The following is a 13384-nucleotide window of genomic DNA, read 5'->3' as shown; positions in this document are numbered from 1 at the left end:
CTCCAGACCACATATACATTAAAGATTCCAGAGTTTTTAAAATTAATAATTTTGTGGAAGCAAACAACGAGGTATTAGTGAAATCAAATGAAATTCTACTTAATGAAGATCTTTTTTTGTTACCTCTAAAATCAAGCCTTTTAGGAATAAAATTATCAAAATCATTAGTTATTAGTGACATACCAATAGTGCATAAGGTAGCAGACATTACACGAAAAGCTATTCTTTTCAATCTTTCGACACCAGCGTGTATAATTGTTATTCCATTAATTCATAATGAATGATTTCACGGAGCAATTTTTGAGCACTGACTCGCACTCGGCTGAATCAACTTTGACCAACGAAGTTGTCTACACTCAGCTAACTTCTAGCTATACAGATCCATCTACATCAAGTAAGTATAATTAAGTTTTAACATCTATCTTCAAAGAAAACTAATTAATATTGCCCTTTTTAGATATGTTGCAGCTCATTTACAAACAAATTCAAAAATTAAATAAAAATGTAGAAGGTATAAAATAAATAATTTTCAATTTACAAACTAAACCAAAATATATTTTTATAGATATTAATGAACGCTTAATTAAAATGGAAGCTGACAACATTCAAACACAAACAAGCATTTTAACGGAAGGGGTAGCACAACGAAAGCTTGTTCATGGAAATAAGCCTCGTATTTTGCTACCACCGAAACCATTCAATAAGATTGAGGACAAACACAAATTAGAGGACGACTTAAATAATTCAGCAGAAAATGCTCATAAAAAACTATCAGAAAACTGTCAGAAAACACTCATATTGCTTGCTGGGGGGAGCCACCAAAGGCTTATACCCAGCAAGCAATATGAGCGTTTTCTGACAGTTTTCTGATAGTTTCTTATGAGCATTTTATATTATAAAGTGCGCAAAAAAGTGTCCGGAAAGAGCATTTTTTTCCTTGAAAACGGTCGTACTTTTAAGAGGGCAATTTCTGAGTCTAATAAGACTCTTTTTGGACTCAGAAATAAGTGCTTTCACCCTCCTAATCAAGCATTGAAAACGCACAAAAAATGCTCATAAAAGTATAATTTTTTGGCACCTAAATCAAGCACTGAAAATGCACAGAAAATGCTCATAAAAGCATAATTTTTAGGCACCTAAATCGCCACGAAAAAGGCTCCTTTCAGACACTTAATTGAAACCTTTATTTTTAAATAATTGCAAAAAATTAAATTTAGATTTTATATATATTTTTTTTATTTTTTCGAAAAGTATAGGGAAAATTGTACAAATCTTAAAAATTAATTCTTAAACTCTATTTATATCTGGATTATAATATACAAGATATGGAAATCTTATCAACTAAATCTTAATTTTTAACCAATTTTAAATATATACATAATATGAAAATCTTAATTTTTACCAATTAATTATTATATACAATATGGAAAACTTACTTAATTTTTTTTCTTATTATTATAATATTTAACTCTATCTTTCGATGTTTGAAACTACTTGGAAGAAATTGAAATTTTTTTTTCATCCACCGCAAATTTTTGATTGAAGGCACCTTAAAAGAATAAAAAAAAAACGTTATTTTAAAAACATATAAAAACATTTAGTAACAGGATGAAAAAAATTGATTAAAATCAAATATTTAAAGTGCAACAATTATTACCTCTCACGGCTGTTGTTATCGCCAAAAGATGGTCTGAATCCATTTCCAGCTCCAGCTCTGATGGCAAGGAATCCTCACATCGCTTATTCTTTGCCGTCAGAGCATTAATTATTTTTCTGCACTCTGCCCGGCTCTGTCTCTGAACACTCATTATTCCTTTAATTTTTATACCCTTGCAGGGAATTATAATTTCAGTCAGAAGTTTGCAACGCATCAACAGCCGAGTCGATCTAGCCATGTCCGTCTGTCCGTTTCTACTCAAACTAGTCTCTCAGTTTTAAAGCTATCTGAATGAAACTTTGCATATAGTCTTCTATATACTCTCACTGCTATATATGTCGGAACAGGCCGGATCGGACGACTATATCATATAGCCGCCATACAAATGTTCGATAAATTTTTAGATAAATAATTATAGCTTTGCTGTTTTTAAATGTTCTTGCTTAATTTTTTAGATATGGTCATTTTATATTATTTCAGAATTTTGGTAAAAATTTTATGAAAATCGGACGACTATATGATATAGCTGCCATAGAAACGATCGGGAAATTAATAGAAATAAAATTATAGCTTCGTTGGAATTTTGGTACAAATTTCATAAAAATCGGACAACTATATCATATAGCTGCTATAGAAACGATCGGCAAAACTGTAACTGTCAAACTGTAAACATAATAAAATAGGTAAAATGTAATGAAATAATATCTGCAAGGGTATACAAACTTCGGCGTGCCGAAGTTAGCTTCCGCTTCACCCATCTTTGTTTACGTTTTCATGAGCCACAGCTGATCGATCAGCTGTTATTGGATGCGGATGCACACGAGTTTCGCATTTGTGAAAAATCCCAACCGTTCCTCACAAATGCGCTGAGTGGGAAGACAGTATTACTCCTTATTATTTATTATTATTTCGTTAGTATTAATTAATTATTTATTTATATTTATTAACCATATTTATTTAATTATTAATGTTGTTACTTTTTAATTCGGTTTTGCCATACATTTGTCATTACGTTCGCTGGATGGAAAAAAAGAACCGTGGATAGATGATGAAACGCCAGAATATCTGTTCTATAATGCAGGATGATATATTCAAATATGGGGGAAACGTTTTTTGACAAAATTTGATGAATATTATAATTTCTCGGCTTAATGGAAAGTCAGTTGAGGATATCATTAGGGATGTTCAGTCGCTGCAATATATATATAATTCATAATCATAACATTACATAATCTGTAATTCGTCAGTCACAGCACTCTCATATGCAGCCAAAATAAAGTATAGATTACCAGGTCAAGCGCATATGTAGATTCTGCTGACGACGATGAAGTGGAATGGAGCAATAGCCTCATTCTGCATATACCATTACAACCTACATTATTCTTGCACATCAACATTTGTAACCAGAAGCATATTCGGTTCCGCATGCACTAGCAACCTACATTATTCTTTATCATTAATGCAAGCACATTTGTTAGTTATAAATATCGTTAAGTTTGAATCAATAAACCAGTAATCATCTGCAATTCAAAGAGATCTTTACTCCTCCAACTGCAGTCCACCTAGTTCAAGTGCTGGGTGCGACACAAACAAGGCAATTAGTTTATGTGCTATTTTGCCAGGCATCGAAGCCTACTCACACTAACAAACACTCATACAAACATTTTGGTGACCCCGACAGTTCACGTCCTGCCGACAATTCACGTCCTGACGTCCTGCCGACAATTCACGTCCTGACGACAATTCACGTCCTGACGACAATTCACATCCTAACGATCAAATCCTAAGGACAATTCAGGTCCTGACGATCAAGTCCTAAGGAAAATTCAAGTCCCACGAGTCAAGTTCCCCAACTCTTGGAACAATCCTGGGCATCCATTGAAATAATCCTTCCACTAGAACTCAGAGTCTAGTGTGTTCTCCAAGTCAATTGAACAAGTGCTAATTTTTTAGACCACAAACGGTTGCGAAACGAAGCGTATCCAGCTTAAAAGCGAATAAAACACTCCCAACGGGTCAAAAATATAGCACTTTTCAACATGACTAGCATGGAGGAGCGAGCAGCCACAGAGGCGTTAGACTTGCAGGAAGAGATCAGTCAAGAGATCTCAAAACTGATCCGCAATTTCAAGAAAGATTCTGCGGAGAGGAAACAAAACCCAACATACTTTAAATCTAAGTTGGCCGCAATCGATGAAGCGTGGAATCGATTTGCGGAAAATGACCGTAATGTTCTGGAGAAATATAGAACCTCGGAATATCTAAATTTTTACAAAGACTGTCGTGACTCATGCGACAAGTATCGAAGCGCCATAACTGACGCAATGGCTCAAACTACGAGCCATGCCCAAGAAAACGCAGACGCTGCAAGCATACAGCAGCCTGTGGGCAAACTCATGTCGGCATGTCGCCGACAAAGAGCCATATCAGACTCTATCCATCGGGCTCTGAAAGAATTTTCAGAGACTGGAAAAACCATTACAAGTGATTTGATAAAATCACTATGGTCACAAGTTCAGGAGATCCACTTCGCTGTTCATGAAGAACACGAAGACCCGGTCAGGGGAGGATACGACATGCAGTCATTTCTCCGACTGGAAAGGGATATCCAAAAGGTGTTAGGGGCAAAAACTAATGCATCAAGCAATGAAGATGTACACTTGCCCAGAGTTAGCATCCCCAAATTCGATGGGGATCTACTCAAATGGACGCAGTTTTTTGATTTATTCAAATGCATGGTCCATGACACCAACATGCCGACAGTACGGAAAATGTGGTATCTAAAAACCACCGTAACTGGAGAGGCAGAGAGATTGATAAGACACATCGATCTAAAAGAAGAAAATTACGCAAGCGCATGGGGCATATTGGTTGATGAATACAACAATCCCCGACACGTAGCCGACACGATTCTTAATCGGCTCTTGCAACACCACACAAATAGTGACGATCCGAAATCACTGAAAGAGTTGTATATAACAACTATCGAGTCCCTGGCATCATTAAGGGGACTAGGAATCGATGTATCCAGCTGGGATACAATATTGATTGCTATCATCAAGCAAAAATTGGATATTACTAATAGAGCCTTGTACGAACAGTCGTTGGATGGTTCTCGACAACTGCAAGGTCTCGACACAATACTTAACTTCCTCGACCAGAGAATTCGCGTACTGGGAACAGGAAAAAGAAGTCAACAAGCAAAAAGGGATCAGAAGGGGCCAACATGCACTTCTGCCAGCGCTGGAAAATTACCAAGCTGCCCATTTTGCAAACGGAATCATTGGCTATACAAATGTGATGACTTCCGTAATAAACCAATACCCGAACGACTCAATTGGGTACAAAAACAACGAATGTGTGTCAACTGCTTCAGCAGCGACCACAAGGCAAAAGAATGCCGAGGCCGTTTGTGTTTTAAATGCGATAAAAAACACCATACACTGCTGCATCTTGAAACGTCATCAGGTGCAGCAACTGAACCACAATCACCTTCTGTAGGGGCAGCAAGTAACAAGAGTTACAATCTGCTGGCCACAGTCAAGGTATCAGTAAAAGCAAGCAATGGTCAGGTGGCCACTTTCAGAGCTCTGCTTGATTCAGGATCACAAATAAACTTGATCTCTGAACGAATGGCTTCAAAGCTATCATTAAGGCTCCACGGTACTTCATTACGTATCGAAGGTATTGGAGGCAATCCTAAGACTAGTCGAGCTAGAGTAAATGTGCAAATGAAATCAATGCATAACGACTTTACTCAGCAAGTCGAGGCTTTCGTGTTACCACACATTATAGCCGATCAACCGGCTCATCAGCTAGATCCAACAAATCTACGACTCCCTCAAAACATCGCTCTGGCAGATGCAAACTTTGATAAGCCAGGAAAAATTGACATGCTTATCGGAGCTGAGCACTACTATTCGTTACTACTGCCAAACCAGATGATGTTAAAACCAGGCGGCCCGGTCCTACAGAATACTAAACTTGGTTGGATTGTCGCCGGGAAAGTATCTGCAGAAAACAACCAAGCAGCAATTTGCGCGCCTGTAACCACAGAGGACCAAATCGACACGCTTTTGGAACGTTTCTGGACTTTGGAAAACCTAGAAACGGAAGAGAAACCAAAATCACCGATAGAGGCTCATTGCGAAAGACACTTCCTAGGAAATCTCCAATTCGCAGCAGATGGAAGGTTCATAGTAAAGCTTCCCTTTTCTGAGCAATCAACAGCCCTGGGGGCATCGCAGAAAACTGCAACTAACAGGTTTCTGGCACTAGAGCGCAGAACATCACCTGAAGTCTGGAAAGGTTACGTAGATTTTATGGACGAGTATGAAAGCCTTGGACACATGAAAGAAGTGCCTCCCACAAGAATACCTACGGATCACTACTTTATTCCGCACCACTGTGTGCTGAAACCCGAAAGCAGCACTACAAAACTACGGGTAGTGTTCGATGCTTCCTGCAAGACCACCAGCAACAAGTCGTTAAATGATATTTTGTATGCTGGACCCACCGTACAGAGCGAACTGTTTGCAATTTTACTACGGTTCCGCACTCACAAGTACGTGTTCACAGCCGATATAGAGAAAATGTATCGCCAGGTATGGATACATCCTGATAATCAATTTTATCAATTAATCGTCTGGCGAAAGAATCCATCAGACGAACTCAAGTATTATCGACTTAAAACCGTAACATACGGTACAACATCAGCTCCATTCCTAGCTACAAAATGCTTGGATTACTTGGCTGAGAAAACCAAAAAGAATTTACCGCTTGGAGCAGCCGTGCTCAAGCATGATTTTTATGTTGACGACTGTCTCACAGGAGCAAATAGCATCCCAGAAGCAGTTCAGATTCAACAAGAGCTAAACAAAATACTGCTACCAGCCGGATTCAAGCTCCGAAAGTGGTGCTCCAACAATGACGAAGTTCTTGCACAAATTCCAAAGGAAGACATAGTCAAGCACGTCAAATTAGACGAAACCCTTCAACACTACAGTGTGAAAACATTGGGTTTGATCTGGGTACCAAATAAGGATCAGCTATGTGGGCGATCCCAAAAAAGTGAAGCGTCAACCATCACCAAACGAGTGGTGAGCTCGGAGGCATCACAAATTTTCGATCCACTAGGACTATTCGCTCCTGTTGTGGTAAAGGCTAAGATATTCATGCAAAGCCTGTGGGAGCTGAAGATGGGCTGGGACGACGAGCTTCCTCAACTGCTGCAAACTGAGTGGAAAAATTATCGTGCTGATCTACAAGCATTGAACAATTTGCAAATTCCACGGCACATCTTTGACGGAAAGGTGCCCATTAATCAGGAAATTCACACGTTTGTCGATGCATCAGAGCGGGCATACGGAGCAGCAATCTATGTCCGAGCCACATATAAGAACAATCAAGTGTCTGTTCGGCTACTGTGCTCAAAGTCAAGAGTAGCGCCGACAGCAAAAGAGACGCTGCCTCGCCTGGAACTATGCGCCGCAGTCTTGGGAGCAGAGCTAACCCACAGGGTGAGGAAGGATTTACGCATACCAAACGATAAGGTACCTGGATACTTATGGTCAGATTCGACTGTGGTGCTGTCCTGGATAAACGCATCAGCATCATCATATCACACGTTTGTGGCAAATCGAATCGCAAAAATCCAAGCTGTTTCAGACCAATCTCAGTGGCGTCACGTGTCATCAGCTAACAACCCAGCAGATGTACTATCAAGAGGAATTGCCGCCAGCAAGTTAGCAGAACACAATCTATGGCTATATGGACCTCTATTTCTACATGGCTCTCGCGACAAGTGGGCTCAGGTACCAACTACCACCCCCAGCGATCTAGAACGCAGGCTCAATCACATAAGCTTGCCCACATGTCAAAATGAAATTGGCAGTGTACTCTACAAGTGCAACCACAGCAACTCCTTCAATAAGCTACAACGTATTGTAGCATATATGATGCGGTTCTGTAACAAGAAAAACAGATCAACAACAACTACATTGTGTGTCGGTGAGTTAACCAATGCAAGGACCATCATCCTGCGAACTATCCAGCAAATTGATTTTAGTGCTGAATACAAACAACTCCGAATCCACAAAACAGTGGACAAAAAGAGCTCGATTGTCTCCCTATGTCCTATAATCGGAAACGACGGACTTATCAGAGTCGGAGGTAGATTAGAAGAATCTAGCCTTCCATATAACGCGAAGCATCAAATTTTGCTTCCATACAACGATCCACTGGTGAAAATGCTACTGCGAGAGATGCATGAAGAGAACATGCATTGCGGGGCTCAAGCTCTAAGAGCCATTGCCAGACAACAATATTGGATTCTCAATGATAAAACAATGGCAAGAAGCATAATTCACAGCTGTGTCAGATGTACAAAGGCACGGCCCAAGTTGATGCAACAAATCATGGGCAACCTACCAGCTGACCGAGTAACACAAGCTCGGCCATTCTTTAACTCTGGTGTTGACTACTGTGGACCGATTTGGATTCATCACAAACTACGTGGAAAAAGACCTGATAAGGCATACATTGCAGTCTTCTGCGGTTTTGCAACAAAAGCAGTTCATCTGGAGTTAGTAAGTGACTTGACAACAGATGCATTTTTAGCTGCTCTTCGGCGATTTTTGGGTCGACGCGGAAAATGTCAGACTATTCACTGTGACAACGCAACAAACTTTGTCGGTGCCAATAATCAATTGAAGGCCCTAGAGGGAGCTATATTCACCGACAAGGCTCAAGAACAGATTATAAACCATTGCAATAAAAAGCAAGTGGAGTTTAAGTTCATACCGCCCCGAGCACCATCGTTTGGCGGGCTTTGGGAAGCTGCGGTGAAATCTGCGAAGCGGCTTCTAGTATCAGTCACAGCCACAGCGTCATTAACATTTGAGGAGCTTAACACCGTAATCGTGGAAGTCGAAGCAATCCTCAATTCCCGACCGCTGACACCAATGTCATCTGATCCAACAGATACATCAGCTCTGACTCCTGGCCATTTTTTGATTGGTGAACCGTTGACCGCCGCTCCCGATGCAAATCTAGCCTCACCAGGGAAAACGTTGGTGAAAAGATGGGAATTAGTGTCCAGATTAAAACAAATGTTCTGGGACCAATGGTCTATGGAGTATCTACAAGAGCTTCAAATGCGCAACAAGTGGAAAACCGCATCACAAAACGTGAAAGAGGGACTACTTGTGCTAGTCAAGGAAGACAACGTGCCTGTGATGAGTTGGCCAATGGGACGAATAGTGAAGACATATCCCGGTAAGGACGACCATGTCCGAGTAGTAGATGTAAAGACTGCATCTGGGATCTTCAAACGGTCAGTAACTCGTCTCGCGCCACTGTTAAAAGAAGAATCAGCCGTTAAACGTCCGCACAGTTCCATCGAAGATACAACGGCAAAGGATGAAATGCCTACACAGAGGAGGAAGATATCACCTTCGATCCTTCCAACCCTGCTGGCAATGTTACTCATTCTGCCACTAGCGTTGGGACAACAAACAAAGGTCACGCATTTCACAAATCAGCCAGGACTGTTCTATGAAAGAATCGGGACCTCTAGAATGGCAATTTCAGACTGGACCATCATTGTATATTACGACTTGCAACCATATTGGAGTGACATGAGAGTATTGGCTTCCGGGATAGCTGAACTCAAGCACAAGTGTTCAGAATTACAAAACGTCAATGCATGTAACTCTATATATGCACACTTTTAACATGTACATGCCGAATTACAAGCCGGAAATGAGCTTATTAACCACCCACGGCAGCGAAGATCACCGCTAGATATAGTCGGTAATGTGGCGAACTCATTATTTGGCGTGCTGGATTCCAAATATGCTGAAGATATGTCCAAGGTCATAAACGATGTCAAATCGAACGAGGACGTACTAATGATGCTATTGAAGAACCAAACATCAATCTTGGATTCCACTATAAATGTGGTAAGGAAAAGCAATTCAGCTACCAACGACCGCATACGAAACATAGAACGACAAATAGATGCTCTCACCAGAGAACGAGGAAAATATCAAGGCAACTATCTGCAACAAGCATTCATGATCCTGACAGCCCAACTCACTCTACTGGCAAATGGAATGCAGCGAATGCAAAATGAGATAACCAACGTTCTTACCGACATTCGCCACCGAACAATTAGTCCCATGCTAGTTTCTCCCCAACAATTAAGGGATCAACTTGATCAGATTAGGGAGCACATCCCACCGGATCAACAGCTGCCAGTCTCTTCAAATGACGTAATACAACTCTATCGAATCATGCATGCCGAGGGAACAACAACCACTGACCATGTTATCTTCAAAATAACGCTGCCATTAGTATCCACAGCGCAGCAAGAAGTTTTCAGCGTCATCCCCATCCCTGCATGGAAGGCAGGAAGTTGGCATGAATTCAAGCTCAAAACAAGGATCATAACTGTCAATGCCCATAGAGATCAATTCATGGGACTAACTACTGACGAGTTTGATCAATGTCTACAATTGCCAAAGGATGAACACATATGCGTCAATCATCAAGCTACGTTTAGCGTAGATAATCGATGTGAATTTCAGTTGTTCAATAACAAGACTGAGACGGAATGTGAGACTGCTAAATCGAAGTTCGATTTAATATGGTCAGCAACACATCAACGAAACAGATGGATGTTTGCAACCCACAGTCCGATCGAACTGCAGGCTGTATGCAAGGGAGTTCCCTCCACAGTACAAATGGAAGGAACAGGCTTACTATCACTCGCCGCAGGTTGCACGGCACGCAACTCAAAAATCAGTGTTAGTACATTTAGCACAAGCCGCAGCGAGACAAAAGCAGCATATGTTCGTTTTGGCAACATCACCAAGATAAACATAGAAGAGACACCGAAACCAGGCGTAGAATCGACGACCAAGACAGCCGACGCCGAATTACGCGAATTAGATGCCCTACAACAACAACTGGCCAAACTAAAAGATGCGAAGTACGAAAATCAAGTCAGCGTTGTACACCATCATCAAGTAGCCTCCTATGTGGCACTATCAATATCAATACTACTGATCGTGACCCTGAGTCTACGATATCGACGAGGCAATTGGAGAACACCACAATGCGGCCCCAATCCCCGGACAACAAGTGACCAGCCAGCACCCGAACCTACCCCACGGAGTTTTTCGTTCGACATTACTGAAGGTTGAACACCCGTTCAACGGCCGGGAGAATGTTCAGTCGCTGCAATATATATATAATTCATAATCATAACATTACATAATCTGTAATTCGTCAGTCACAGCACTCTCATATGCAGCCAAAATAAAGTATAGATTACCAGGTCAAGCGCATATGTAGATTCTGCTGACGACGATGAAGTGGAATGGAGCAATAGCCTCATTCTGCATATACCATTACAACCTACATTATTCTTGCACATCAACATTTGTAACCAGAAGCATATTCGGTTCCGCATGCACTAGCAACCTACATTATTCTTTATCATTAATGCAAGCACATTTGTTAGTTATAAATATCGTTAAGTTTGAATCAATAAACCAGTAATCATCTGCGATTCAAAGAGATCTTTACTCCTCCAACTGCAGTCCACCTAGTTCAAGTGCTGGGTGCGACACAAACAAGGCAATTAGTTTATGTGCTATTTTGCCAGGCATCGAAGCCTACTCACACTAACAAACACTGATACAAACAAGGGAATTAAAATAAACTTTCGATAATTATGGTTACCCGTCAAGAGTCAAATGCGATAATAATCCTTTTAATTGATTCTTGTTTAGAACCTATGCAAACGGATTCAATATGTTACAGCAATTTTTAAGTCCTAGGTACTCTCAGAGCAACGGATTAGCAGAAAAAGGGGTGGCGATTGCAAAAAATTTCCTAAAACGTTCTGAAATATAGGATTACCAGTACAGAAACCGCGAGTTCAATTCCACTCCTGCGGCGAGCTGAGGTCTTGCTCCATGCGAACTTTTCCTTGGCAGGATGTGTAAGACAAAAATGCCATATTCAAGAGGAAAAAGTTCCAAAGAAGTTTATTGATAAAAAGTCCAAACAAAGAACGTATATGCACTCAAAAACTCTGCGTTCATTAAACATAAGAGATAGAGTCCAATTTAGAAAAAAGCCAATCAATGGGCATATGATAGTACCATAAGAAAAGGTATAAAAAATTTGATTATTTATATATGTCAATCTTTAAAATAGGTCGCTCAGTTTAAAAGTTATTGCAATTCAAGTTTTATTTTCCATTTTTAAAAAAGAAGTAATTTTTATTTTTTATTTTCAAATTTCAAAATAAGAGTTATAATTCAATTTTTATTTTCTCATAACTCTTATTTGCAATCCCTGGTTTTGCACCATCCGGTATTCGTTCATATTTTTGCTCTTCTTACTTTTTTTATCAGCAATTGTCCTGCAGTTTTATTGTTAAATGCCTTTTGCATTTATTATTCGTCGTCAGAAATCAGAAAATCACTCTCTTCCCCATGTTTATAGTTGTTTGTTGAATTTGTAACTTATCCTGTAACAGACTCTGAAAAAATAGACTTTTAACGCAAAAAGAAGCTTCTACGGAAATAGCTAGATAATCGCTTGGTAGGATTGGTTACTTCGCAGCAGTGAAAAAAAACAAACCAATTTAATCCGAGAAAACTCGGCCAAAATTCACACAAGAACTAGACAATAGAAGACTGAAAACGTGTTATCTGGTCGGACGAATCTAAGTTTAGGAAGGTTATTTCGGAAACTATGCTGGAGGTGGAGACGGAGCAGCTCAACAGAGATATGCAAAAAGATTAATGTGAAATAAAAAGAAAACGTTATATTTGAAATGATCTGATTTTCATTTATTTGTGTTTTATGATTGCTCACTGAAATATATATTTTAAATAAGGATCTTATTCTTTCCGCTCTTGCTGTTGTTTTCAAATGTCTGCGATCCACTTCGAAATCTTCAAAACTTGATAATATAATGGCTCCATAATCGGATATTAGAACTAATTTTTTAAGAAATTAAAACATAAGATTCATATTTATATATAAGATTATCATTAAACACTTCATGAACTGTTCTTGAAAATTGCTTACTAAGATTAATCCTTATTCTAAGCATAGGTTTTTTACAAACATTTGAAGAATGAACCAAAAGTGCCAAAAGTAATGTACATAAATAGAAAATAATACAAAGCTATTAGCGTTAGGTTTATAAGCCTTCATTCATATCTCTCTTTCTCTCTTTTTTCCTCTATTGCATAATGGAAAATATAGTAATTAAAAACAATAAATAAAGCAAACGTTTGGTTTCCCATTTAGTCAAAAAAAAAAAAACAAATTTATTTTTCTCCGTCACCCGAGAATGACATTTATACTGATTATAATTTTTTTTTTTTTTTCATTTCGGACGCTCTGGAGACCCTGAATTGTGGCCGCCATGACGACACCTTTTTTTACACCACCAAGTTTGAAGTCTCATTACTTTTCAAACTGCCCTCGTATCGAGGCAAAAAATATTTTTTTTATTTACTTTGAACCTTTTTTAATACAATAAATAAAAAAAGTTCTCAATTATTCTTTGCTTTTTCAAATAAGAATTTTTTTAAAAAGGGTCCAAAAAACGGGTTTTGAATGAGAAGACCCCCTTAAGCCGGAGAAAAAGCGAAAATTAATAAATAATTATTTGTGAAAAGAAGTGAAAAAGTCGAAAAA

The 13384-nt window shown here is 39.3% G+C and overlaps 1 protein-coding gene across 1 annotated transcript; it reads left to right on the top strand.

Annotated features, from left to right (window-relative positions):
• Window positions 1-276: 276 nt before the first annotated feature.
• Window positions 277-8936, top strand: LOC138928089 (uncharacterized). The gene is made up of 5 exons (XM_070284373.1): window positions 277-394; window positions 6374-7176; window positions 7268-7400; window positions 7760-8726; window positions 8804-8936. The coding sequence occupies exons 1-5, from the start codon at window positions 277-279 to the stop codon at window positions 8934-8936; spliced, it is 2154 nt and encodes a 717-aa protein (XP_070140474.1).
• The last annotated feature ends 4448 nt before the right edge of the window (window positions 8937-13384 follow it).

Source organism: Drosophila kikkawai, chromosome 2R, assembly GCF_030179895.1.
Source record: "Drosophila kikkawai strain 14028-0561.14 chromosome 2R, DkikHiC1v2, whole genome shotgun sequence".
Classification (NCBI taxonomy): Eukaryota; Metazoa; Arthropoda; class Insecta; order Diptera; family Drosophilidae; genus Drosophila; species Drosophila kikkawai.
Note: the sequence above shows the minus strand (reverse complement) of the source record. Positions and strands in the feature narration are given on the sequence as shown.

Coding starts and splice junctions, on each gene's coding strand:
- LOC138928089 (XM_070284373.1), top strand. CDS start 277: ATGAATGATTTCACGGAGCAATTTTTGAGCACTGACTCGCACTCGGCT. Junction 395..6,373: donor TACAGATCCATCTACATCAA/GTAAGTATAATT, acceptor GTACAACATCAG/CTCCATTCCTAGCTACAAAA. Junction 7,401..7,759: donor AGAGGAATTGCCGCCAGCAA/GTTAGCAGAACA, acceptor TCCACAAAACAG/TGGACAAAAAGAGCTCGATT.